At 42.1% G+C, this 27,731-nt stretch overlaps 1 protein-coding gene across 3 annotated transcripts; it reads left to right on the forward strand.

Moving 5' to 3' along the window:
- Positions 1–958: 958 nt before the first annotated feature.
- Positions 959–27,461, forward strand: LOC112227083 (lysine-specific demethylase 4A). 3 transcript variants are annotated; one of them, XM_042307702.1, is made up of 22 exons: positions 959–1,099; positions 1,595–1,758; positions 1,904–2,079; positions 2,429–2,543; positions 2,835–3,028; positions 3,259–3,308; positions 3,403–3,506; positions 3,661–3,798; positions 6,079–6,281; positions 6,408–6,559; positions 7,849–8,519; positions 8,744–8,984; positions 9,152–9,330; positions 9,581–9,803; positions 10,570–10,646; positions 14,110–14,165; positions 14,743–14,851; positions 17,836–18,024; positions 21,310–21,483; positions 21,958–22,077; positions 24,491–24,583; positions 26,018–27,461. In XM_042307702.1, the coding sequence occupies exons 2-22, from the start codon at positions 1,618–1,620 to the stop codon at positions 26,156–26,158; spliced, it is 3,546 nt and encodes a 1,181-aa protein (XP_042163636.1). In that variant the 5' UTR covers positions 959–1,099; positions 1,595–1,617; the 3' UTR covers positions 26,159–27,461. The 3 variants fall into 3 exon arrangements, with proteins under 3 accessions (XP_042163636.1, XP_042163637.1, XP_042163638.1); XM_042307703.1 differs by having other exon boundaries at positions 8,858–8,984; XM_042307704.1 differs by having other exon boundaries at positions 8,861–8,984.
- Positions 27,462–27,731: the final 270 nt, after the last annotated feature.

Raw genomic sequence — 27,731 nt, forward strand, 5'->3', positions numbered from 1 at the left:
GTGACTAAGCACAGGCAAAATCGCTTACCAATAAGACAGTGAATGTCCCTGAGTGGCAGTTACGGTTCTGACTTAAATCCACTAGAAAATCTATGGCAAGACCTGAAAATGATTGTCTAGCAATGATGAACAACAATTTGACAGAGCTTGAAGAATTCTAAAAATAATAATAGGTAAACATTGCACAATCCAGTTGTGGAAAAGCTCTTAGAGATTTACGCAGAAAGACTCACAGCTGTAAGTGCTTCTACAAAGTATTGACTCAGGGGTGTGAATTCTTAAGTAAATGAGATATTTCTGTATTTAATTTTCAATATGTTTGCAAAAATGTATAAAAACATATTTTCTCTTTGTCATTATGGGGTATTGTGTGTAGATGGGTGAGAAAAACATCTATTTAAACCATTTTAAATTCAGGCTGTAACACAACAAAATGTGGAATAATTCAAGGATGTATAAATACTTTCTGAAGGCACTGTGTATATTTTTTAGTGGTATACTGTAATTTATTTGGACAAAAGGGATACAGCTAATTCAACTCAGCTTCCTTTTCTGCTGAAAACTGGCTATGGGAACTCCACTCAGGTATTTCTTTCTACGCCTGCTACATTAGGTTAGATATTGCACGTCTAGTGGAATAGGTTGCTGTTTATTAAATTATTAATTCCTTAATAAATAATGTATTCCTTATTTGTATATACACTGTGTGTATAAAACATTAATTATAATTATATATATATATTTTTACATACATTTGTATTATTTTTTTAAATTAAATAGTGGTATATAGGTGTAGGGTTAGGAGGTGGGGCCATTTTTTTCCCTTTCCTCCCTTTTCATTTTCAAAATACAAAATATCACGTGCTCGACTACACACTCCCGCACAGTAGGTGGCGGCATGCACAAAACAAGGGTGCGAACGCCATGATTCCAAAGAAGAAAGTGCACGTCGTCAAAATCGTTCATTGATTGGCTACGTCTGATCCTGTGCGTGCGCTTGTGTACTATTAGTAATGGAGAACAAATCCTCTTCGGGGTAAAATCGGAATTAAGTGCTATCGATATCAAGTCACCAATTGCGCAAGATTTATCAGTGTTGGTAAGGTATCTTGTTTTAAAGATGTAATTTGACACCATTTTTAGATTGTTTATCACGAATACGTCGTTGACGATGGCTAGCTAGTAGCAATAATAAGATGGCTTGCTAGCTAAGTTAGCTGTCATGTAACTAGCTAACTATCCATGAATCATGCAGACATTCATTAAACTAAATATCTAGCTAGTTATTTTTTATCATACATTCACGTTCACAGCAAAAAGTCATCTTCGACCGAACTGCTTCATCCTCATGTTTACAAAGCTACTCTTATCTTATTTACAATCGACCAACAGTTTGTAAACACGCAGTAGTCTAACGGTGGTGTCACTGGGTGTGTCCAAACAAACCTGTCACGCTGTCCAGTCATGAACCAACATGACGGAACAACCCCCCTCCCCCTTTGCACAGATGTCCGTTGTATTCGCTTCCTAACACATCACTGTCTGTTGTTAAAATGTCACAATTATTATGATTTTGAAACCTGTTTTAATTCAGATCTGCAGGGCTTGCTATTTAGTATGTCGTCTGATTCGGGGTCCCAGACTCCTGGCTCCAAGGGGATCATGACCTTTCACCCCACTGCTGAGGAGTTCCAGAACTTCAGCCGCTACATTGCCTACATGGAGTACCAGGGAGCACATCAAGCCGGCTTGGCTAAAGTGAGCACTGACACAAACCCTTAGGCAAAGCAGCTATGCACAGAAATACACACATTGTTCATATTTTTTTTAAATAGAAATGACCCAAGTTTTTGCGAGTGAAATACTTTACTGTAACCGATACTAAAACGGACTGTTTTTACAGGTCGTGCCACCAAAGGATTGGAGGCCCAGGAAGTCCTATGACGATATAGATGACCTGGTAATCCCAGCTCCCATCCAGCAGGTAGTGACGGGCCAGTCAGGCCTGTTTACCCAGTCCAACATCCAGAAGAAGCCCATGACCGTCCGAGAGTTCCGTAAGACGGCCAACAGTGACAAGTGAGTCTGACTGCACCAGAATTGGAACAGCTATAACAAAGTTTCATAACATATTACACACAATCTATGAATGAGCTATACTGTTTGTTTCCTCTTGTATGAAGAATTTGTTGAAATGGTCTGTGATTGGGAAAAGTCACTCTGTGTACATGCTTTTTGTCTAAGGAAATGATACAGCGAACAAAGTTAATGTTATTTAAAATAGAGGGTTTGTATGATTCGCGTTGTTAGTAATTCATGTGTTTCTCAAGATCTCTTGGGATTTTGAAAGGCTCTGGCTCACAGGCACTGATTTGAAAAAATGTATAGTTTCTAATCAGCGGTACTGATTGACCCCCCCCAATCATAGGTTCTGCAGTCCTCGCTACGCTGACATTGAGGAGCTGGAGAGGAAGTACTGGAAGAGCGTGACCTTTAACTCGCCCATCTACGGTGCAGATGTGAACGGAACACTTTACGACCCTGTGAGTCATTACGAATCCCCCCCCAGGGGTGGTTTTACTATTCTATGGTGTTAACATGTTGTTATTGTTCCTGGTTATAAGAGTGCTGCCTGGTGAGTGGTGTATTTTGTGGTTGTGTAGACAAAGGTTTTGTAAACTACTTGTACGTGTTTCTCTCAGAATCATGTGTTACACCCACAATTTAAATTCACAACCAATCTAGAAGGCTGCAGTGGTTTTGTTTCACTACAGCGCTGAAGAAGATAATGATATCCAGCAACGATAGTTACATTTTTCTGTCGTTCTCTCCAGGATGTGACTGATTGGAACATCGGCAAACTGAACACCATCCTGGACACGGTGGAGCATGCGAATGGCATCACCATCGAGGGGGTGAACACGCCCTACCTGTACTTTGGCATGTGGAAGACCACCTTCGCCTGGCACACTGAAGACATGGATCTCTACAGTATCAACTACCTCCACTTTGGAGCGTCCAAGTCCTGGTAAGTAGCTACACTATTACTCACATACCGGTAGTAAATATATTGGTAGTTGTGTGTGTATAAGAGCCACGTTTTTAAGCATCAACATGCTGATGATGGTTATGTAAGTGTAGTTTGAGGACTCGTTGTCACGATTGAAAACAACACTCGTCAAGTGATAGAAATGGCAACAATTTGAACGTCAGTGTTATAACAGAAGATAACTGATTCATGTTCTGATACCCCCACAGGTACTGTGTTCCTCCAGAGCAGGGGAAAAAAATGGAGCGTTTGGCTCAAGGTGAGAGGGATGATAATGTGTGTGACACGTTTTACCTAATTAGAAAACAACTGCTTTTTTAACTAGTTTTAATCCGAACACTGTTTCCTTTCAGGGTTTTTTCCTGGTAGCCACCAAAATTGCAAAGCCTTCCTGAGGCACAAGATGACCCTCATCTCGCCCTCCATATTAAGGAAATATGGCATTCCATTTGAGAAGGTAAGCCCTCATGAATAGTAATGATTTTCTACTTTTTTTTAGCTGCATTTATTGTATACTAACCTAAGACCATGTGGGATTTTATCAACTTATGTTGATCACTTATATAAAGCCTTGTACAGTATGTGATAGTTTTGTCCTGTCTGTGTTTCAGATCACTCAGGAGCCCGGTGAGTTCATGGTGACATTTCCCTATAGCTACCACGCCGGATTCAACCATGGCTTCAACTGTGCCGAGTCCACCAACTTTGCCACCGAAAGGTGGATTGAGTATGGAAAGCAAGCCATGCTGGTAAGGAAGAGTTACATTTTCTTTAAGTGCTCCTCGTTTAAACCATGTACATTAGGGATGTTATTCGGTTAGCCGCCGAAAGCATGACAGTCAAATATATTTATTGGTCTATAGGTTCATTTGCATAATTTTGTTGAATTAAATTGGCGAGTGTGTATTTTTCATTAGTCGCCAGGTATCTTATCACACGCACAGCATACAGAGCCTAGTTTGAGAATAGGAATATCCTGTCACCTGTCAGACAGAATGAGAGCAGCTCCTGAAAAGCCAGTCATTCTGCAACAAATATCCATTTTTAAATGCAATCACATGTTAAAAAGTGTTTTGATGAACACAATTATTTTTTACTATTTTCTACATTGTAGAATAATAGTGAAGACATCAAAACTATGAAATAACACATATGGAATCATGTAGTAACCAAAAAAGTGTTAAACAAATCCAAATATTTATATTTGATTCTTCAAATATCCACCCTTTGCCTTGATGAATGCAATGCTAAGCACTTGTTTGCTGCTTTTACTTCTCTCTGCGTTCCAACTCATCCCAAACCATCTCAATTTGGTTTAGGTCTGTGATTGTAGAGGCCAGTGCATCTGATGCAGCACTCCATCACTCTCCTTCTTGGTAAAATGGCCCTTACACAGCCTGGAGGTGTGTTGGGTCATTCTCCTGTTGAAAAACAAATGATAATCCCACTAAGCGCAAACCAGATGGCAGGGCGTATCGCTGCAGAATACTGTGGTAGCCATGCTGGTTAAGTGTGCCTTGACTTGTAAATAAATCAGACAGTGTCACCAGCTAAGCACCACCACAACATAACACCTCCTCCTCCATGCTTTACGGTGGGAAATACACATGCAGAGATCTGTTCACCCACACTAATTCAAAACTAATTCAACAGAACAGCAAACTTAGAATTATAAAATAATTCAGTTCTTACACAGGTTTTGGGAAAGTCCATCTCACAAAGACACGGCGGTTGGAACCAAAAATCTCAATTTTGGACTCCAGACCAAAGGAGAAATTTCTGCCGGTCTAATGTCCATTGGTTTCCTTTAGCAGTGGTTTCTTTGGAGGAATTCGACCATGAAGGCCTGATTCACACAGTCTCCTCTGATCAGTTGATGTTGAGATGTGTCTGTTACTTGAACTTTGAAGCATTTATTTGGGCTGCAATTTCTGAGGCTGGCTAACTCTAATGAACTTATCCTCTGCAGCAGAGGTAACTCTGGGTCTTCCTTTCCTGTGGCGGTCCTCACGAGAGCCAGTTTCATCATAGCGCTTGATGGTTTTTGTGACTGCACCTGAAGAAACTTTCAATGTTCTTGAAATGTTCCATATTGACTGACCTTCATGTCTTAAAGTAATGATGGACTGTTGTTTCTCTTTGCTTATTTGAGCTGTTCTTGCCATAATATGGACTTGGTCTTTTACCAAATAGGGCTATCTTCTGTATACCACCCCTACCTTGTTACAACACAACTGATTGGCTCAAAAACATTAAGAAGGAAAGAAATTCCACAAATGTAACACCTGTTAATTGAAATGCATTCCAGGTGACTACCTCATGAAGCTGGTTGAGAGTGTGCAAAGCTGTCAAGGCAAAGGGTGGCTATTTGAAGAATCTCAAATGTCTTACCTTGCTCCAAAGTAGCCTAGCCAAATCCATAGAAACGTAGAGGCAATTATTTGATACAGACTTCCTCATGCCAATAACCATTGTTTCTTTCCTGTTCTATTGGTTTTCATATCTATATTATTTCGTTGTCCAGAAGCCATAGTCATATTGGTAACCCATTCTAGTTGTTGCTGTTAGATTCCCCCACTTTCTAACAGAGATTTTAATCTCAGTCGCATATGGAACAGACCCCATTAGGTGTTTTCCCGAATATTTCATTTTAGCAAATGTTTTATTAGCTGCTTCATTACAGCAGTTGCATGTTCAATATAAAGGCTATTAGCCCTTTGACTGTAACATTATGGGCTTGCTATTGTTGCATGTGTCCATTTTAAGATCTTATTGAAAAATGTCTTCCTTGTATGCATGTGTACTATTTTCTGTTGGTAACGTAATTTTACTGTTTGGCGAAAAATATAACCATTGTTGACCAGTTAATGGGGGCCGGTTAGTCTGCAGAAAGAGGGCAAGTGGGAAAAGACTATACTTAGTATTAATAACAATCTCGTATGACTCTCTATTAGACTGACCTTGGTTTATTTACCTCTGGGAGCATTAGTACATCCCTAGAACTTATTCTCCCTACCTCTTGCCTCCAGTGTACGTGCAGGAAGGACATGGTGAAGATCTCCATGGATCTGTTCGTGAAGAAGTACCAGCCAGACCGCTACGAGCAGTGGCTCTCGGGACGGGACACGGGCCCCATCGACCACTCACAGCCCACTCCAGAGGCCAAGGAGTTCCTGGGGGAGGAGCAGGGTAAAGACTGCATTTCCCAGGAACCAGAGGTGGAGAGAAAGAGGTCAGAAGAGGTTCATTTTTATGTTGGTAGAGGGTGCTATAGAGCAGATTTAACAGTATATGGATGGAACATAAAAATATGCTTGACATAAAAATGATTCAACTTGAATGTTTTATGGCTCACCAGCCCAACACCGAGGATAGGGACAAAGAGGCACCGGGTGTGTCTGGATGTACCTGACAAGGTGGTCCCTAAAGATGAAGAAGAGGAGTATGACAAGAAGGCCAGACTAGGCCTCACCGCTCTGGGCACGGGAGCAGAGGACTGCACAGATACAGGTACCCTCACTTTAAAAACTAGAAAATTACACGCAAAATCAGCACAGAGGATGCATGATACATTTGTAAAATTAGGGGGTAACACAAAATATCAGACTGACACTTGTGACTGGATTTAAACCTGGAATCTGCATTAGGGAAACATTTATTGTTTTTGTTTTGTTTATGAAAGGAAAGAGAGGAGCGTCTGTCACACGTGTAATGATGTCTGCGGGGGAGAAAGTGTTCTTTGTTTTGAAGTTATTTCTTTGTTGTAATATCGCAAACTGCCATGGTGGATTCCAGCTTTAATAAGCTCCAGTGTCCCGCCACAGCCACCAAATGGTTTGAATACAGGCCACTTGTCAAATCAGTTTATTGGTTGCGTACACAAGTAAGTAGGTGTTGAAGTGGTTGCAGTGAAATGCTTATGTTACTAGCTGCTACTAACAATTCAGTAAACTACAAACAACTTGTGTAGTATTGTAGTAAATGGGTATCGATCTTCTGCCTGGCTGACCAGACTCCTTGCTCCAAGCAAACACTACGTCATGTCCCCGGATGTTAGTTTCAGTGGAGGCTGGTGGGAGGAGCTATAGGAGGACCATCTCATTGAAATGGCTGGAATGGAAAAACATGGAATGGAGTTGACCATGTGGTTTGCATATGTTTGATACCGTTCCATTTATTCAATTCCAGCCATTCCACCCCCCTCCCCTCCCATAGCTCCTCCCAGTCTCCATTGGTTAGTTCTTCTCCACATTGACTTTGGATCTACGAACACATTCAAGGCTGTCTGATTAGTCCATAAAACGATTGGTTGGGCCAGAACACATGTGGTTAAAGCCTAGTGGTTAGAGCGTTGGACTAGTAACCGAAAGGTTGCACGATCTAATCCCCGAGCTGACAAGGTATACATCTGTCGTTCTGCCTCTGAACAAGGCAGTTAAGCCACTGTTCCTAGGCCGTCATTGAAAATAAGAATTTGTTCTTAACTGACTTGCCTAGTTAAATAAAGGTAAAATATATATATACATATCTCTTTTTTAAAGTGGTGGTTTGAAAATTTGTCATTGGCTTTGATACTATGATTGGTTAGAGACGATCCAATCGCTGATTACTTTTTGTACAATATCCCTCGTCACCACAAACAACTTCAACGATGGCAGTCTCAGACTGAAGTATGTAGTGACAGAGCAGCGGAAGTCGTCATGATAATCGATCTGCGTCACTCATCCACTATGGGACTCAGTGGATATTTGGAAATGCTATCCCTGTTGCTTCTCCTGATACAAATGTTTGTATTTCAGACACACCAGTGAAGCTCACCTCGAGGGAACTGCCTAATTTAAAGATGGACCCTACGAAGGGCAACAGCAGCACAAGCCCGGCTCCACAAAAAGTCACCATCCCCTCCACCAGCAATCACGCAGCGACCATTTTGGCTCAACCCCAGTCGCACAGAAACGGCCACCTCCCAGTAGTGGCTCCCCCGGCCAGGACCGGTCCTTCCGCTCAGCCTGTCCGAAAGCTGGGGTTGGCCAGCCTCCTCTTCCACAAGACCCAGAGCCCGAAGGAGACCATGCAGGTCCACAGCTACGCCCGTGAGAACCAGCAGCCGATTCACCACACCCAGCTCCACGTGCACAGTTATGCCAGGGAGCACCTGCCACGGCACCTTCAACCCCACCTTCAACTCAAGGCCCAGCTCCAGTCCCAAGTCAAAGCCGGGCAGCAGGAGTCCCAGGTCCCATTCACCAAAGATGAGCATATCCAGGCCGAAGCACAGAGTCCCAGGAAGGGAGAACAGGTTGAAACAAAGGCCCAGACCCAAGGCCTCACAAAGTGGCAGCAGCCAGGTGAGGCCCAGGCTCTGGAGGAGAAGTCCGAAGCTAAGGCCCCTAGCCGCCCGGAGCCTGTCCAAACCCACGCACATACCAGGCCAACCAAGAGGGCAGAGGTCAAGAGGGACAGGTGGAAGGTTAGTTTACCCTCTTTCATGATTCTATCTTTAGAAGTTATTCATTTTTGGTTATGGGTATGTGATGATAGTAGAGACTGATATTAGAGGCAAATATTTTAAAGATGAAAATGTCACATTGATGTTTTCACACTTGCCATACAATAGAAAACGGCATTAGATGTGGAAACCACACATATGAGCCAGCTGATGGTCACTCATCTTCTTCCTGTTTCTTTCCCCAGCAAGGTCTTTCCCCAGTGCAGGCGGAGTTAACGTTAATCAAGCAGACAAACTTAAACTTAAGTAAGCCGATGATTTTACATCCAAGTAAACTGACTAACATAAGTCCAAATAAGCAGACAAACTCAAGTCCAAGTAAGCAGACGGACTGCAAGAGCGTGAAGAGCAAACAATATCCTCTCCTCCGCCAGCTGCCCAAACAGCACCCACTCCTCAGCTCCAGTGAAAGCCACAGTGATGACGGTGAGCACCTGCTTCTGGTGCGTTAGAACTGTATCCCATCATAGACTTCTATAACAAGCAACCTTTTCAACACAAGTACATATTCACAGTGATAGAACAGGGCCCTAGTCTCTCTTTCTCCTCTCTCTTAACCTCCTCCGTTACTCTTTCCCACCTCTATCTTGTAGATGAGCTGTATGTTGATATGAAGGATGAACCAGAGGAGAGGGAGGAGTGGGCCAAGCCCCTGGCCCAGCTGTGGCAGAGCCGACCTTACAACCCCCAGGCGGAGAGATCGTACAACCAACGCATGGGCTTGCAGGCCCCCTACTGCTCCATCTGCCTGCTCTTCCACACATACGACCAGGTAGAGTGGAGAGGTCCTTGGTCTTTGCCTTATACTGTAGCTGTTGTTAATGGGCCCTCAATCCAGCTGTTAATGAGTTTTATTTTAGAAAAAATAATAATAATTAAAGTTTGAATTATCAATTTGTTATTATGTACCTTTATAAAGACATTTAGGCAACAGAAAAGCAATTCAGCCACCAAGCCAGCTGTGCACAATAGTAGTCGTAGAAATGACAATTAGACCTTTAATAATACACATCTCTCTCCAGTCGCAGTCGAGCAGCAATCCCAGCTACACTGTAAAAGGCCGGCGCGGGGGCAGACAGAGGTCCAAGCCCCTGATCCCAGAGATGTGTTTCAGCACCACCAGTGACAAGACCAACAGCAGCAGCAGCAGCAGCGGCGAGGGCCAACTCTACACCCCTCACCTGGAGGAGGACGGCACCAGCCTGCTGGTCAGCTGTTCCCAGTGCTGCGTCCGCGTCCACGCCAGTCAGTAGCTACAGTCTCATTCACAATCCCCAAGTCTGAAGCCTGTTCCATGTGTTTCAATTCTAATTGACTGTAGTACTCCACATTTCAATGAATATTAGTTCATTCACACCCGTTGTTAGACAGCACTTTTCCATTGATAATCACTAATATGCTCTTGCTGAATTCCATTTAATTCACATCAACAGTCTAACACCAATGTTTAGAGCATTTCATTTATTTTAGAATGATTTTCTCAGTCGTCATTGAAATGACTAACAACAAATTGAAACTAGTGTAGAAATAATGGACCTGTGTAACAGAACAAATACAAGCACCCCCCCAAATAATGTTTATTATTATTACATTCAGTCTCTTGACTCTGTCCCTCTTGCTAACAGTCATAAAAACTAAAGCTAGACGGTCTGGGAGCATTGGAAATTCCAAAGCGTTTGATAGAGGACTATTCTTTGCAAATTATGACGGCGAGGAAATGTAATCAATTTTAAGTGCGGTGAAGACTGAATGTGGCCCGCGGGGGGAAAATGAGTTTGACACCCCTGTGTTTAATGTGTTCCATATGTTTAATGTAATCAATGATATGCTCTCAAGGAATACCAGTTCATGTCAGAGTTCAGTAATCAATCCAGAATGTCCATTCTCATTTATTAACAATGATTTACTGCAATGACGTGCGCTTTAATCAATTGATTTGCTTGGCACATAAATGCTAAGTGCCTTTGTCACCTCTGTCAATAGAAAATGTCTTCTAACGTGTGTCCCTCAGGTTGCTATGGAGTGTCTGTTGACCAAGTGTCAGACGATTGGTTGTGTGCTCGCTGTGAAGCCAACGCTTTGACTGAGGTCAGTACTGCAATTGAAGTACAACTGAAACCATATCACTACACAAGCAAATCAACACTACATGATCTTAGTTCCATTTCACACACATACTAGCACCATACTGACAATGGAGTGGGATAGGATAATGTTGTAACTTAAACTCTTCAGAGATTCTAGAACTAAGAGTATTGAAGGAAGAAGGCTGACAACAAGAAAGGATAGGATCCAGTGCTTTCAGAAAGTATTCACACCACTTGCATTTTTACACGTTTTGTTACAGCCTGAATATAAAATTGATTCAATTGAGGGTTTTTTTTGGTCACTGGCTTACACACAATTTAATTTCTCCCATAATGTTAAAGTGGAATGATGTTTTTTTAGAAATGTTTACAAATTAATTAAAAATCAAAAGCTGAAAAATGTTTTGCGTCTAAGTATATAACCCTTTTGTTATGGCAACCCTAACTAAGCTCAGGAGTAAAAATGTGCTTAACAATTCACAAAAGTTGCATTAACTCACTGTGTGCAATAGTGTTTAACATGCTTTTTGAACCACTACCTCATCTCTATACCCTACACATATAATTATATGTAAGGTCCCGCAGTCGAGCAGTGAATTTCCAACATAGATTCAACCACAAAGACCAGGGAGGTTTTCCAATGCCTTGGAAAGAAGGGCACCTATTGGTAGATGTGTAAAAAAAAAAGCAGCCATTGAATATCCCTTTGAGCATGGTAAAGTTATTACACTTTGGCTGGTGTATCAATACACCCAGTATCTACGAAGATACAGGTGTCCTGTTTGCAACAAGGCACTGAAGTAATACTGGGGGGGGGGAATGGCAAAGCAATTCACTTTTTGCTCCGAATACAAAGTGTTCAATTTGGAGCAAATCCAATATAACACATTACTGAGTACCACTCTCTATTTTTTCAAGCATACTGGTGGCTGCATCATGTTATGGGTATGCTTGTAATCATTAAGGACTGGGGAGTTTTTCAGGATAAAAAATAATAGAAATGGAGCTAAGCACAGGCAAAATCCTAGAGGAAAATCTGCTTCAGTCTGCTTTGCACCAGACACTGGGAGATGATTTCACCTTTTAGCAGAACAATAACCTAAACACAAGGCCATATCTACACTGGAGTTGCTTACCAAGAACACAGTGATTTTTTCCTGAGTGGTTGAGTTACTTTTGACTTAAATCTGCTTGAAAACCTGAAACTGGTTGTCTGGTAATGGTCAGCAACCAATTTGACAGAGCTTGAAGAATTTTGTAAAGAATAATGGGCAAATGTTACACAATCCAGGTGGGGAAAGCTCTTAGAGACTTAGAGACGCAGAAGGACAAACAACTGTAATCACTGCCAAAGGTGATTCTAACATGTATTGACTCGGGGATGAATACTTATCTAATCAAGAGAGAGTGTTTTAATTCTCATGATTTTTTATTTTTATTTTTACAAATATAAACATTTTTCTTCGACATTAGAGTATTTTGTCAATCGTTGACAAAAAATGACAATCAAATCCATTTTAATCCCAGTTTATAACCCAACAAAATGAGGAAAGTTGAAGGGTGTGAATACATTCTGAAGGCACTGTAGATAATAGCAGAGCCATACGTATACAAATGTGGATGTTAATCCTAGAATTAAGCCTTGAAGGAAGTGGAGGATTCATGTTCAACAAACAATACACTTCTGTAAGATTAGAACCAATATTGTCTGAAAATGAAAAGGGTTAGAATGACTGTAGCTAGCACCTTCTCCAGTTATTTCTCAATGACTCTGTTTTCCCTCTGGGATGACTTGGACAGAAGCCAAAAATACAGAGTAACAAACGTTACATAATTCCTCTGCTGAGCACCACAACAGAGGATAGTTCAAGTCCTATCCTGTACCGAGTCTCACACGCCACGTCATGAATCAGATTTTGGACGTGTGATTATTAATGGACTATTTTAGTGAAATGAATTTCTCCCCTCCGAATACTGCTACCTGTCAAGCTGTGAAATATGTCTCTTTTTGATGGCCTCGCAACTTGATATAACCAAATGTATCCACTAGATGACAGTGTTGTCTAAGGGAACGGTCATGAACATTCCTGCTTTTAACTCTCTGTAATACCCAGTGTGTTTGATCAGAATCGCTGATCTTTATCACTTCAGTAATTATTTTTGATGCAAGGTGATTTGTAGATCAGTGATTATGTGCAGTCCATCTAAGTTAATTATAAACCATGCACAACGGCAAAGCATTGTACCTGTGTTCCTTGTTGAAATTAAGGTATAATAAATTGCCATAGCTCTTACTTGTGGACATGCACATTTCTGGCTTACCCCCGCCACTAACTGTAAAGTTACTGATTGACTAACTGTAAAGTTACTGATTGACTAACTGTAAAGTTACTGATTGACCAGAGTTAGCTTAACGTCCTACGTCCACAAGATTCTGGAAAACCCACTGCCAGGCAGCCCAACAAGGAATGTAAGTCGCAGTACTCTGGCCAGCTTTCTTTGTGAAGGGCATTGCCACAGACAACGTGGAGGAAAGTTTCACATAAATTCATTACCTGAATGTTCTATTTATTAAAGTCTGTTAGTATTGGGTATTTTATTAGGATCTCCATTAGCTGTACATTTTGGGTATTTTATTAGGATCTCCATTAGCTGTACATTTTAGGTATTTTATTAGGATCTCCATTAGCTGTACATTTTGGGTATTTTATTAGGATCTCCATTAGCTGTTGAGAAAGCAGCAGCTCCTCTTCCTGGTGTCCACAGAAAACATGAAACATGACATAATACAGAACATTAATAAACCAGAACAGCTCAAGGACAGAACTACATAATTTATTAATTCACTGGCACCAAGTGGCAAGAACTGCGTATGTTTTAATGATTACCAATAACCTAAAATACTATAATTACCATTTTACTATGTTGTTTACTGTATACAGTTGAAGTCGGAAGTTTACATACACTTAGGTTGGAGTCATTAAAACAAAATGTTCAACCACAAACTATAGTTTTGTCAAGTCGGTTAGGACATCTACTTTGTGCATGACACAAGTACATTTTCCAACAATTGTTTACAGACAGATTATTTCACTTATAATTCACTGTATCACAATTCCAGTGGGTCAGAAGTTTACATACACTAAGTTGAATGTGCCTTTAAAACAGCTTGGAAAATTCCAGAAAAGGATGTCATGGCTTTAGAAGCTTCTGATAGGCTAGTTGACATCATTTGAGTCAATTGGAGGTGTACCTGTGGCTGTATTTCAAGGCCTACTTCCAAACTCAGTGCCTCTTTTTACTAGGATTAAATGTCAGGAATTGTGAAAAACAGAGTAAATGTATTTGGTTAAGGTGTCTGTAAACTTCCGACTTCAACTGTACATACCACATAATGGACTATAACATTAAGTGTATCCAAAATGTGATGTTAGGTCATCTGTGTGCGTCTTTTGCTCCCTCAGGACTGCTGCCTGTGTTCACTGCGAGGGGGAGCTCTACAGAGAGCCAACAACGACAAGTGAGTATAGTACAGCAATTTGAAGAGCTACCAATTTAATGGAGGCCTCAAGCTCTAGGCTAAATACATTTTGTTACACCGACGCTACAACCACTCTAGTCTGGTATTTTATTAGGATCCCCAGTCTGTAGCCAGTGGTCACACTTTACCCTCCCTGCTGAATCTAGGACACGTCAGTCAATGAAAAAGGCAGGGAATACCTGTAGTCCAAGCTAGCCTTCTCTGTCAAGTCTCTGTAATGGCTTGTGACAGTGAGGAGCCTGTGCTAGTCTACAGTAAGATTCTATTATATATTGAAGGATGATGTCCTCTATAGCATAGCGATATATAATGGAAACCTGTTTTTGTCTAGGCTACATGTGATCCTAACATTTTTGTATATTAACAAAATAAATGTTTAATATAGCCCACCCTTAAAAAATATATATAGTTTTTGTCCATGTTAGTTATAAATAACATCATGTTGTAATTTCCTTGAATTGGGAATGAAGGCTCAGTGGAAACTTTCCCCTGATGTGTCACACACCTATACTATAGTCTGTTTATTGTGCCGATCTGTTTGCTGTGACACACACAGGTGGGTGCACGTGCTGTGTTCGCTCGTGGTCCTGGAGGCGCGCTTCCTGAACGTCGCCGACCGCCGTCCCGTGGACCTCAGTTACATCCCTCTGGCCAGGTTCCAGCTGGTGAGCTACTGTTCCTCAATGGTCACAGTCAGGGCCACAACACTACTTCTGTGCCTAAAATGTGTTCAGATTTTGCATTGGTGGTTAAGATGTCTATTTCAACAGTGTGGTCTGGGCTCCACAGTGCGAGCATTTCACTCGCATTTGTGAATAAAAATAGTCAAGGATGATCACATTTATAGTCAAATAAATGCTGTATTAGCTGGGGGGGGGGTTCAAAGTATTTCTGCTGTTTTTGTTTCATAGCTGGTAAATTTTATTGCACAAAGTCAAAGAACTATGAATCCTATATAGCCTATTCCACCTCGCTCTGCAACACTGCCTGGCTGGGGGTATAACAAAAGTGAGAATTTATTCTCGTGTTTCTTGGCTATTTACATTTGTTGTTTTTCTATGTTTGAGTTTCATTTGCTAGGGAAGACAACGCTTCTACTAGTCCGATTTAATCTCACAGGCACTGACATGACTGGACTCACCTTATCACAGTAACATCTGGCCCTTAAAGGGGCAGGTGAACATTTGTCTCATCTCTGATATTTTGGTTAAAAGACGGGTCATAAAATGTTTTATTAAACAATATGCTACATTACTACTTACTAGTAATACATTTGTTTTAGAAACATTACAAAGCATGCTCATCTGTTTTTGTGTGTTATGTTGGTTTAAATTGAGCTAAAAAATGATATTTTTGTTGGTAAACACATGGGAGATTTTTTTTAAATCTACCTTCCACAGTGGCTGATGAGGAGAAAAGTTATTTTAGGGTCTGCTTCTGTGTATCGACTTCCTGTCATTTAATTTTCATGGTTGTTTAACAGTGGTTTTCTCAACTGCTGAGCGATACAGAATTCAAGTTCCCTATAGACTTTTCTCATTTGAGTTTAGGACTAACTGTTTTCCATATGATGGGTATAGTTACATTTTCCATATAAATATTTGCCTATGCTGGTGCCATTTGATAATTTTTTATTTTATTAGGACCCCCATTAGCTACTGCTAAAGCAACAGCTACTCTTCCTTGGGTCCACATGAAACATGACATAATACAGAACATTAATAGACAAGTACACTACCGTTGAAAAGTTTGGGGTCACTTAGAAATGTCCTTGTTTTTGAAAGAAAAACACTTTTTTTTTTCTCCATTAGAATAACATGAAATTGTTCAGAAATACAGTGTAGACATTGTTCATGTTGTAAATGACTCTTGTAGCTGGAAACTGCAGATACAAAAAAAAAGGAATATCTACATAGGCGTACAGAGGCCCATTATCAGCAACCATCACTCCTGTGTTCCAATGGCACGGTGTGTTAGCTAATCCAAGTTTATAATTTTAAAAGGCTAATTGATCATTAAGAAAATCATTTTGCAAATATGTTAGCACAGCTGAAAACTGTTGTTCTGATTTAAAGAAGCAATTAAACTGGCCTTCTTTAGACTAGTTGAGTATCTGGAGCATCAGCGTTTGTGGGTTCGATTACAAGCTCAAATTGAAATAAAGAACTTTCTTCTGAAACTCGTCAGTCTATTCTTGTTCAATTAAAAATCAGCCGTTTCCAGCTAAAATAGTAATTACCAACATTATCAATGTCTACACTGTATTTCTGATCAATTTGATATTTTAATGAAAAAAAAAAAAAAGCTTTTCTAAGTGACCCCAAAATTTTGAACAGCACTACATACATTCATGCTCCTAATCATCATCAATGTTAATGGCTATACTGCAGCCATTCATGTCTTCTCATACATTCTCTACTGCTACCTCTAAGCCAGCCCTAATATCCTGATCCCACAGCCACCCGTGTTCTGTAAACACCAGAGGGAATCAACAAGGTCCGTGTCCTTGGTCTTTCAGTCTGACATCAATACTGTGTCTAATCATGTGGCATTCCACCGAGGTCGTTGACTCCTGCTCAGTTCCCCTGATGTGAACAAAGCCACACATATCATGCAATTTCCTGTAACCTTTATTTAACAAGGCAAGTCAGTTAAGAACAAATTCTTATTTACAATAACGGCCTACCGGGGAACAGTGGGTTAACTACCTTGTTCAGGGGCAGAACGACAGATTTTTACCTTGTCGGCTCGGGGATTCAAACCAGCAACCTTTCGGTTACTGGCCCAACGCTGTAACCACTAGGCTACCTGCCATCCCTGAATATGAAACAAACAAAAGTGTGTCATATGGAGCTTCACCAAGGGTCCTTCACTCCTATTCAGTTCACGAAATGAACATAATAATTCGTCATATGGGCCTTCAACGGAGTCCGTCACTCCCTGCTCATATGAAATGAGCCAAATAGGCTTATCAAAAGGGGCTTCCTCCAGCTAAGGCTTCCCCTCGGCAACCATGAACAGTGCCTCCATATGGAGCTTCCTCCAGCTAAGGCTTCCCCTCGGCAACCATGAACAGTGCCTCATATGGAGCTTCCTCCAGCTAAGGCTTCCCCTCGGCAACCATGAACAGTGCCTCATATGGAGCTTCCTCCAGCTAAGGCTTCCCCTCGGCAACCATGAACAGTCCGTCATATGGAGCTTCTCCAAGGCTTCATGTTGGTGGGTCAGTCTGTTTTCATGGCTGTCACTTCTTACTCTGACTCAGACCACTTCAGTGTGATTGCTTTGTTTGTCCAGTTTGGTCTACAGTGAGGAAGTGGACTGTATGTATTTATCGGAGTCATATTCTAAACTGGGAACAACAGACAATGTATCATCTGGGAGCTTGAAACGGTGAGAAAGGACACGTAATATCCTATATGCCCCCCCCCTGTTTCTTTCCCTTTATCCCACCTTCCATCTGGCCCTCTCCTCCTCCTCCCACTGGTGATCCTCCTCTACCCCCCTCCCCATTTCTTTCCCTTTATCCCACCTTCCATCTGGCCCTCTCCTTCCTCCTCCCACTGGTGATCCTCCTCTACTTCCTCCCTCCCTATTCTCATCTCCCCCTCTTTCTTGTCACTGCCTCTTCCCTACAACCCCCCTGCAGAAGTGTTTCTACTGTAAGCGGCGGGTGAAGAGGGATGTTGGCTGCTGTGTTCAGTGTTCCCATGGCCGCTGCACCACTGCCTTCCACCCCACCTGCGCCCAGGCGGCTGGCCAGCTCATGCAGCCTGATGACTGGCCCTTCATCGTCCACGTCACCTGCTGCAGGCACAAGTCACCCGTCCTACCAGAGGTAGCTTCTACGGGGGTGGGGGTAAACCTTTGGTTCAGGGAAGCATTGCATCACGTTTGTAAATGGTCAGAAGTGTCTGACTCTTTTTGTCCCAAAAAGCAACTATTTTCATTGAAATAAATCCTGCTCATAGGTTTACCTAGGCATATTTACTTTCTTGGCTTTTGTTATTGCCGCCACTATCAATTGGTTAATAGATATTATTTGTGTAGCAGACATGACATGTATCTTAGTTGTCAGGTTGGAATCCAGTTTGACGCCAGACTAGGTGAAACAGGTCAAATCATGCTTCCCTAATCAAATGTAGAGCAGCAACAGAAACCAGAGACCATGTGGCCATAGGAACATTGCCTCCCTTCCCCTAGAGTGAGAACTGGCAAGCCCAAGCACGTACAGATAATTTGTCATGCGACATGATGAAAGATCACATTTACTCTTTGTCCTGATTCCTGTTGTGAGCATTGTGTCAGCAAGTCAGAACATGTTGCAGATTCAATCAATGACATACTCTCCCCTGGTGTAGAGTTACTGTTGTGGGTTAGCCTGTCAAGCATTTTTGGCTCGGATTTAGATTTCTTGTCTTTGTATACGGCTATGTAGCCTAGGCCAGTGTTTCCCAACTCCAGTCCTCGAGTACCCCTAACAGCAGACATTTTTTGGCAGCATGTGGGCGTCTGACAGCGTGTGGGCGTCTGGCACATGACTTTAAGTCCCTTTTTGTAAAACTCTGCTAAAAGGCATATATTATTATTCAACTTGTCAACTAATCATCAGGCCCTAAATGAGTTGAATCAGGTGAGTGTCTGGGGCTACCACGCAATGTGTGCTGTTGAGGGACTGGAGCTGCAGACACTGGTGTAGGCCATTGGTTGAATCATCTACAGCACGTGTCCAACTCATTCCACAGAGAGCCGAGTGTCTGCGGGTTTTCGCTCCACCCTTGCACTTTATTAATTACCTGGTTGTCTTGGTCTTAATTGAAAGGGAAAAACCAAAAACCCGCAGATACGTGGCTCTTTGTGGAATGAGTTTGACACCCTATGATCTATGGCCCTTCTGCTCCACACTGTATTCAACTGGATATTTCTCAGAGGGGGCAATACGAAAGGCAAGTCAGCTTCCAAATGTCAGTCCTCCACATAACATAGTATACAGACAACACATTCTGATTCCCAAACATTATACAGACATCACAATGTGTGTATGAGTACTATATAAAAAAGCTGTATCTATAAACGGTTGCATGTTCCAGACAGATTGTTATACTAATACTCCTGTAATTGTCATCGGTTGGAACAGAGGGAAGATCAACGCTTCAGCTCTACAGGTTGTCTCTGATGTAGTCAGTCAGTGCCGCAGGCTGCACAATATGCCCTCTAACGTGCTGCAGGCTCTCTCTGGCTTTTGTCGAAGCTCAGTGCTTTAATTAGCTAGTTGGGGAGGGGAAGTTATGTTATAGTTGAACCGAACACATGCGGAGACCGAATTAATGTTCAGTGAAATGCAAATGAATCTTCTCTGGTGTATGCATTGTCTAGATGTAAATACCTCTGCTGAATTAACTTTAAAATAAGCTGTTAGAACAATTCGCCACTACTGAAATAGCTTTTATGAATCCTCTTAGTTTGCATTTATTTCCTCTTACCAAATGTAATACATCAATTGGTAGTATATGCTGTGTGCTCTCTTTATGGTCATCTGTTAATGGTGCTTTATTGAGTGGTATAATAATTGTAGGCTAACTCTTTAATCTCCCAGCGTAATAAGGCAGCCAAGCAAGATTTTATTTCTAAACTGAGTTAACCGAGGGCTCATGCATTGTCTGGTTATTAATACTTTAGCTGAGTTCAAAAGCAGACAGTGGGGATAGAAAGGCACCAACCCTTTTAAAATGGTTCACCTTTTGTTGCCTTACAGCCTGAAATGAAAACGCATCAAATCAGACTTTTTTCAGCTTTATTAACACACAGTAACCCACAATATCTAAGTGATTTGCTGACGGGTGTAAAATCGAGCACACAGCCATGCAATCTCCATAGACAAACATTGGGAGTTGAATGGCCTTACTGAAGAGTTGAGTGACTTTCAACGTGGCACCGTCATAGGATGCCACCTTTGCAACAAGTCAGTTCATCAAATGTCTGCCCTGCTAGAGCTGCCCCGTTCCACTATAAGTGCTGTTATTGTGAAGTGGAAAAGTCTAGGAGCAACAACATCCAAGCTGCGAAGTGGTAGGCAACACAAGCTCACAGAGCGGGACCGCCGAGTGCTGAAGCGTGAACAAATCGTCTGTCCTTGGTTGCAACACTCACTACCGAGCTCCAACCTGCCTCTGGAAGCAATGTTGGCACAAGAACTGTTTGTCGGGAGCTTCATGAAATGGATTTCCATGGTCGAGCAGCTGCACACAAGCCTAAGATCTCCATGCGCAATGCCAAGCGTCGGCTGGAGTGGTGTAAAGCTCGCTGCCATTGGACTCTGGAGCAGGGGAAACGCGTTCTCTGGAGTGATGAATCACGCTTCTCCATCTGGCAGTTCAACAGACAAATCTGGGTTTTGCGGATGCCAGAAGAACGCTACCTGTAAATGATGGTCTGTGGCTGTGTTTCATGGTTTGGGCTAGGCTCCTTACTTCCAGTGAAGGGAAATTGTAATGGTACAGCATAGTGACATTCTAGATGATTCTGTGCTTTCAACTTTGGCAACAGTTTGGGGAAGGCTGTTTCCTGTTTCAGCATGACATTATCTCCCGTGCACAAAGTGACTTCAATACAGAAATGTTTTGTCAAGATTGGTGTGGAAGAACTTGAATGACCTGAGCCCTGACCTCAACCCCTTCAGACACCTTTGGGATGAATTGGAATGCCGACTGCGAGCCAGGGCTAATCGCCCATCAGTGCCCAACCTCACTAATGCTCTTGTGGCTGAATGGAAACAAGTCCCTGCAGCAATGTTCCAACATCTAGTGCAAAGCCTTCCCAGAAGAGTGGAGGCTGTTATAGCGACAAAGGGGGGGACCAAATCCATATTAATACCCATGATTTTGGAGTGAGATGTTCGACGAGCAAGTGTCCACATACTAAATATTATATTTTATTTATCTAAATGTATGGCTCTTAAAATAAGAAATTATTAGATAACAAAGGAGTAGCTTTTACAGGTCCACATTCCTTCATTTGTTTCCAATTACCAAATGTCATATTTGTTTAACGGTGTCTGGTCTTTATGGTCATCTATTCATGGTGCTATATGGAGTGTTTGATCTTTGACCTCATGTCCTCCTAGCGTAATATGGCGGCCATGCAAGAGCTTGAGGTCGGCCAGCAGGTTATCTGTAAGCATAAAAATGGGCGCTACTACCAGTGTGAGGTGCTGGAGCTGCTGACCACCGCCACCTTCTACGAGGTCGTCTTCGACGACGGCTCCTACAGTGACAACCTCTTCCCCGAGGACATCGAGGTGAGGAGACTATACCTTTGTCGTTGGATGCATGCGACAGCCACAAGTTCTGAACCTCTATCTGGGGGGGTTGAGAAACATCAGAAGACACATCTATGTTGTTTGCTGTAACACACAGACAATGCAGTTGTATTGACATTTTAAATATATTCTAAACAAACTAATCACTATGGCAACAAATGAAACTAAGTTTTGCCGGAAACATTTCCTTTCTAAATGTTGTATTACAATGAGGAGCCCTAATGCAGCAGTGTCAATAGATCTGTCTGCTTTTATCAGTGCAAGGCCGTGGTATTCAGTGGTATGGCAAACACAGTGGTAGTATTGGTCATAGAAATTGACCAATCCTAAAAAGTGGAAACAAATCAATCCAGTCGTGCTGTGGGCTATATTGACTTGATTTAATGGGCCTGACGTATTTAACTGTGGCTCACTGAACTAATACGATGGCTCTTGTCTACGGTTTGGTTTCAGAACCGGGACTGTGTCAAGCTGGGCCCTCCAGCAGTGGGCGACGTGGTGCAGGTGCGCTGGACGGACAATCTGCTGTACGGGGCCAAGTTTGTCGCATCGCACTCCATCCTTATGTACCAGGTACCACATTCACTTTTTTTTTTAAACCTTTATTTTAGGCAAGTCAGTTAAGTAGGCAAGTCAGTTAAGCACAGTCTTATTTACAATGTCGAAATAAAGAACAATAGCTCCCAGTAGCAACCAAACGGCAGGCCAAGAACTCACTGAACTAAGAATTTGTTTGGAGAACTTGTTTGAGAATTTGTTTGGAGCATCATATATTGCTTTAACCCAGCACACCCAATTGGAGAGAAATCCATACTATTGCTCACTTTAAGCGGATCCATTGATAGATCATCATTATACACACTAAAAGGAAACAGACATTTTGTAATTTAGCAGAAGAGCTTATCCAGAGCGACTTACAAGAGGAATTAGGGTTAAGGGACTTCTTCAAGGGCACATTTTTTTCACCTAGTTGGCTCAGATTCCAACAAGCGACCTTTCGGTTACTGGCCCAACACTCTTAGCCGCTAGGCTACATACCTTTCGGTTACTGGCCCAACACTCTTAGCCGCTAGGCTACATACTTTCGGTTACTGGCCCAACACTCTTATCCGATAGGCTACATACCTTAACACCTACAGATGTCGCCACAATAAACTTAAAGCTACAAATAAACTTAAAGCTACAATATGTAACTTTTTGGGTGACCTGACCAAATTTACATAGAAATGTGACTTATAGATATTTTATTCCCATAGAAAGCAAGCAAAGAAGCACTCGATCATCTGTTCTATGTGTGCTATTTCTATGCTTCCCATTATGGAAGTTTCGTTTCTGTTTTTCACTTTCAGTTTTGTACACCTGCTTCAAATGGCTGAAAGTAAAAAAAATAAAAAGTGGTTATGGAAAATATAGTTCAGTGGTTTAGATGGTACAATGATGATTCTCTACACATTGACTGCTTGTTTTGTCACAAACTGAAATGGGGCAAACTATTAGAATTTTAAGAACCAGGAAATGTCGCTGTGATTTCTGCATAGTCCACCTTTTGAGGATTACTTCAAATCAAATGTATTTATATAGCCCTTCATACATCAGCTGATATCTCAAAGTGCTGTACAGAAACCCAGGCTAAAACCCCAAACAGCAAGCAATGCAGGTGTAGAAGCACGGTGGCTAGGAAAAACTCCCTAGAAAGGCCAAAACCTAGGAAGAAACCTAGAGAGGAACCAGGCTATGTGGGGTGGCCAGTCCTCTTCTGGCTGTGCCGGGTGGAGATTATAACAGAACATGGCCAAGATGTTCATAAATGACCAGCATGGTCAAATAATAATAGGTGTCACATGATCTCAGAATATATACACACCTGTGGTCTTCAAGCAGCACCATGAAGACCAAGGAGCTAACCAAACAGAGCTGGGCTTTACAGAACAGTGGCTTGAAAAAAGACATTGCTTAAAGAAATAAATAAGCAAACACATTTGGTGTTTGCCAAAAGGCATGTGGGAGACTCCCCAAACATATGGAAGAAGGTACTCTGGTTAGATGAGACTAAAATTGAGCTTTTTGGCCATCAAGGAAAACGCTGTGTCTGGCGCAAACCCAACACCTCTAATCATCCAGAGAACACCATCCCCACAGTGAAGCATGGTGGCAGCATCATGCTCCGGGTATGTTTTTCATCAGCAGGGACTGGGGAAACTGGTCAAAATTTGAAGGAATGATGGATGGCCCTAAATACTCTTGTCTTCCAGAGTTTTGAGACTGGGATGGAGGTTCACCTTCCAGCAGGACAATGACCCTAAGCGTACTACTAAAGCAACACTCGAGTGGTTTAAGGGGAAACATTTAAATGTCTTGGCATGGCCTAGTCAAAGCCCAGACCTCAATCCAATTGAGAATCTGTGGTTCAACTTAATGATTGCTGTACACCAGCGTAACCCATCCAACTTGAGGAGATGGCGAAATTTTGCCTTGAAGAATGGGCATCCCAGTGGCTACATGTGCCAAGCTTATAGAGACATACCAAGACATACCATACTTGTAATTGCTGCAGCTGTAATTGCTGCAAAAGATTGCTTTACAAAGTATTGACTTTGGGGGGGTGAATAGTTATGTACGCTCAAGTTCTGTTTTTGACTTGAAAAATATTTTTTATTGTATCTTTAAAGTGGTAGGCATGATGTGTAAATCAAATGATACAAAAAAATATATTTTAATTCCAGGTTGTAAGGCAACAAAATAGGAAACATGCCAAGGGGGTTGAAAACTTTCACAAGCCACTGTAGTTAACATATTTTACCCTTCATACTGCTGCATACACTTTGTTCCTTGTGACCAGGACAAATTCCAGGGCCTAATTTGGGTGCTGTTAAATGGATAGATAACTGGTGTTTTTGATATATGGTGACTGAAGTACCTTCTTAAGTAACGTTGGATGGAAGCTTGTTTTTGCGTGACTTGTCATTGTTTTTTTGTGCTGACTCAGATGGAGTTTGAGGACGGGTCGTCGTTGTCTGCCAAGAGGGAAGATGTCTACAGTCTAGATGAGGAGCTGCCCAAACGAGTCAAGTCCCGAATGGTGAGACGCGTCTCTCCCAATGTTCCTTAATCCAAACTGATTTATATCAGATTAGGTGATATGAAATCACGCATTTTTATGACATTTTTTAATGAATATTGGATTCGGTCCATGTTTATAATGCCAATCTATGTAAATGTATTTCTTCATAATTCATAACAAACTCAGCAACAAAAAAAAAAGAAATGTCCTCTCACTGTCAACTGTGTGTATTTTCAGCAAATTTAGCATGTGTAAATATTTGTATGAATCTAACAAGATTCAACAACTGAGACAAACTGAACAAGTTCCACAGACATGTGACTAACAGAAATTGAATAATGTGTCCCTGAACAAAGGGAGGGGGGTCAAAATCAAAAGTAACAGTCAGTATCTGGTGTGGACACCAGCTGCATTAAGTACCGCAGTGCATCTCCTCCTCATGGACTGCACCAGATTTGCCAGTTCTTGCTGTGAGATGTTACCCCACTCTTCCACCAAGGCACCTGCAAGTTCCCAGACATTTCTGAGGGGGGGAGAATGGCCCTAGCCCTCACCCTCCGATCCAACAGATCCCAGACATGCTCAATAGGATTGAGATCCGGGCTCTTCGCTGGCCATGGCAGAACACTGACATTCTTGTCTTGCAGGAAATCACACACAGAATGAGCAGTATGGCTGGTGGCGTTGTCATGCTGGAGGGTCATGTCAGGATGAGCCTGCAGGAAGGGTACCACATGAGGGAGGAGGATGTCTTCCCTGTAACGCACAGCGTTGAGATTGCCTGCAATGACAACAAGCTCAGTCTGATGATGCTGTGACACACAGCCCCAGACCATGACGGACCCACCACCTCCAAATCGATCCCGCTCCAGAGTACAGGCCTCGGTGTAACGCTCATTCCTTCACCGATAATCTGACCATCACTCCTGGTGAGACAAAACCGCGACTCGTCAGTGAAGAGCACTTTTTGCCAGTCCTGTCTGGTCCTGTGACGGTGGTTTTGTGCCCATAAGCGATGCTGTAGCCGGTGATGTCTGGTGAGGACCTGCCTTTACAACAGGCCTGCTCAGACTATCAGCCTATTGCAGACAATCTGAGCACTGATGGAGAGATTGTGCGTTCCTGGTGTAACTCGGGCAGTTGTTGTTGCCATCCTGTACCTGTCCTGCAGGTGTGATGTTCGGATGTACCAATCCTGTGCAGGTGTTGTTACACGTGGTCTGCCACTGTGAGGACGATCAGCTGTCTGTCATGTCTCCCTGTAGCGCTGTCTTGGGTGTCTCACAGTACGGACATTGCAATTTATTGCCCTGGCCAATTCTTTGAAAGACAGGGTCTTGAAAAAGGGAAGTACATTTTGTTGGTGATTTTACTATGTTAATGGCACTTTACTCCTAGATAACTGGATGCTAATTTATTCATGGCCTGTCTCTCCCTCGCTCTCTCTTTCAGTCCAAGGCGTCAGACATGCGTTTCGATGGGATTTTCACAGAGGAGGAGGTTAAGCAGGGCTCCAAGAGACAGCGAGTCATCAACTCCCGTTACAGAGAGGACTACATCGAGCCTCTCCTATACAGAGTTATGATGGAGTAACCCCTCCTCTACTTTATGAACTCACCACACACCCAGAGAGGGGGGCATCTTTGGGGCACCCACAGCCTGGACAAGTGGCTCCAATCCTGGGTACTATTCGGAACAAACTCCCTCTCTGGGTGTGTAAGGCTTCCATGCCCCTGGGGCATTTTTTTTTAAACCACGGCTGGGATTTTAGGGGAGTTTCGGTTCTTTATGAAACTCCCCTATTTCTGTGAATTGTTTCTTCTTCCTTCACTGTCCGTTAATGACGATAGGAACATGCTGGGCATTTCAGTATAATCATACTCTCATCTGACAACTTGCTTGAGTCGGCATTCTAATCTCTAGCTTTACCCATCCAAAAGCATTCATTTGACATTTTTACATAAAACATGAAAGATGGTATTTCACAGTGCCAGCCATAATTCAATATGATCTTCAATAACATGCTGTTAACTGTGATTACAAAAAATCAGAAGTGCTTTATGTGCGTTGCAATGCATTTTATGGACTTCATATTATCTCTAATAGGAATGTGCAGGTTTGATTGTGTCTGTGACAATAGGAATATCTCAGTTAGCAGGCCAAGCCTTAAGGCCAGTGTTTTCTTGTTGGGTTCAGTTTAGCTATACAACTTTAAAGCTTTGGATTTATTGCATTTACATTTGTCAGTTGTGCAAGTTTGAGAACAACTGTTTTACCACAGCTCACTGCGCTTACAATCTCCAAAAATCCCCAAGATGTATTTATATTTATGTGGATAGGTGTTTGGGTGCACATTTGTTCTCGTTTCTTGAATTGTTAATTTGTTTAAATTGTATTGCCATCCCATGTTGAATTGGTAGTATGTATATGCCAAGGTTAGTCAAGTTACTCATTCTGCTAAAAAGCACTTATTAACCCCCACTGTTGAGTCCAACTACATTATTACTATCTGAAAGTTCCAAAACGTTGTGTCCTGCTGAAGGTGCACCTGGTCAATTACAGCCTAGGTGTTAGACTAGTTGGTGTGTGTGGTCTTATCACAACCAAGGATGCCAGAATGGTTTTTTTTTGGACAGGGAAAAATATATTTTCTAATCATTTGAAGAATGTTTATCCTTCTCATGCTTTGTCGACGTTCCTTGTTGACATGAATCGTTGGTATTTGGGTAGTGTTGTGTATATGTAGCTCATTTAAAGTATCTCAGGAGGACTCACACACCCTTACCACCTCACTCAAGTTTTGTTGCCATGGCTACTGTCTGAAGCGTTTGAAGTCATGTGCATTACATTTGTAAACATCAACTGTTGCAGTAAAGACCTGACTGGGGAAAAAAAAGCTTTGTCTCTCGTTTGCTGTCCCCTGATCTCAAACATCCTGTCAGACATACTTCACTTTTTTTTCTTGAGCGAATGTTCAGGGGGCCGGAACATATTTACAAATAACTTGTAGACCACAAGAAGCCCAGATATAATATCTGCCTAAAACAATCCTATCAAACCTTGCTTACATGTTGTATACAATCAGGTCACTACTATGCATGGGAATACTTTGGAACATGTCCCAAATTAAATTGGAGCTGATTTGCAGTTGTTTTTAGTCGTCATC

This window comes from Oncorhynchus tshawytscha, linkage group LG28 (genome assembly GCF_018296145.1).
Source record: "Oncorhynchus tshawytscha isolate Ot180627B linkage group LG28, Otsh_v2.0, whole genome shotgun sequence".
Lineage (NCBI taxonomy): Eukaryota > Metazoa > Chordata > Actinopteri > Salmoniformes > Salmonidae > Oncorhynchus > Oncorhynchus tshawytscha.

Excerpts from the sequence above, each read along its gene's own strand:
- LOC112227083 (XM_042307702.1), top strand. The coding sequence starts at position 1,618 with ATGTCGTCTGATTCGGGGTCCCAGACTCCTGGCTCCAAGGGGATCATG. Across the intron at positions 6,282-6,407 it reads CCAGAGGTGGAGAGAAAGAG|CCCAACACCGAGGATAGGGA; the intron begins GTCAGAAGAGGT and ends ATGGCTCACCAG. Across the intron at positions 22,078-24,490 it reads ACTCCATCCTTATGTACCAG|ATGGAGTTTGAGGACGGGTC; the intron begins GTACCACATTCA and ends GTGCTGACTCAG.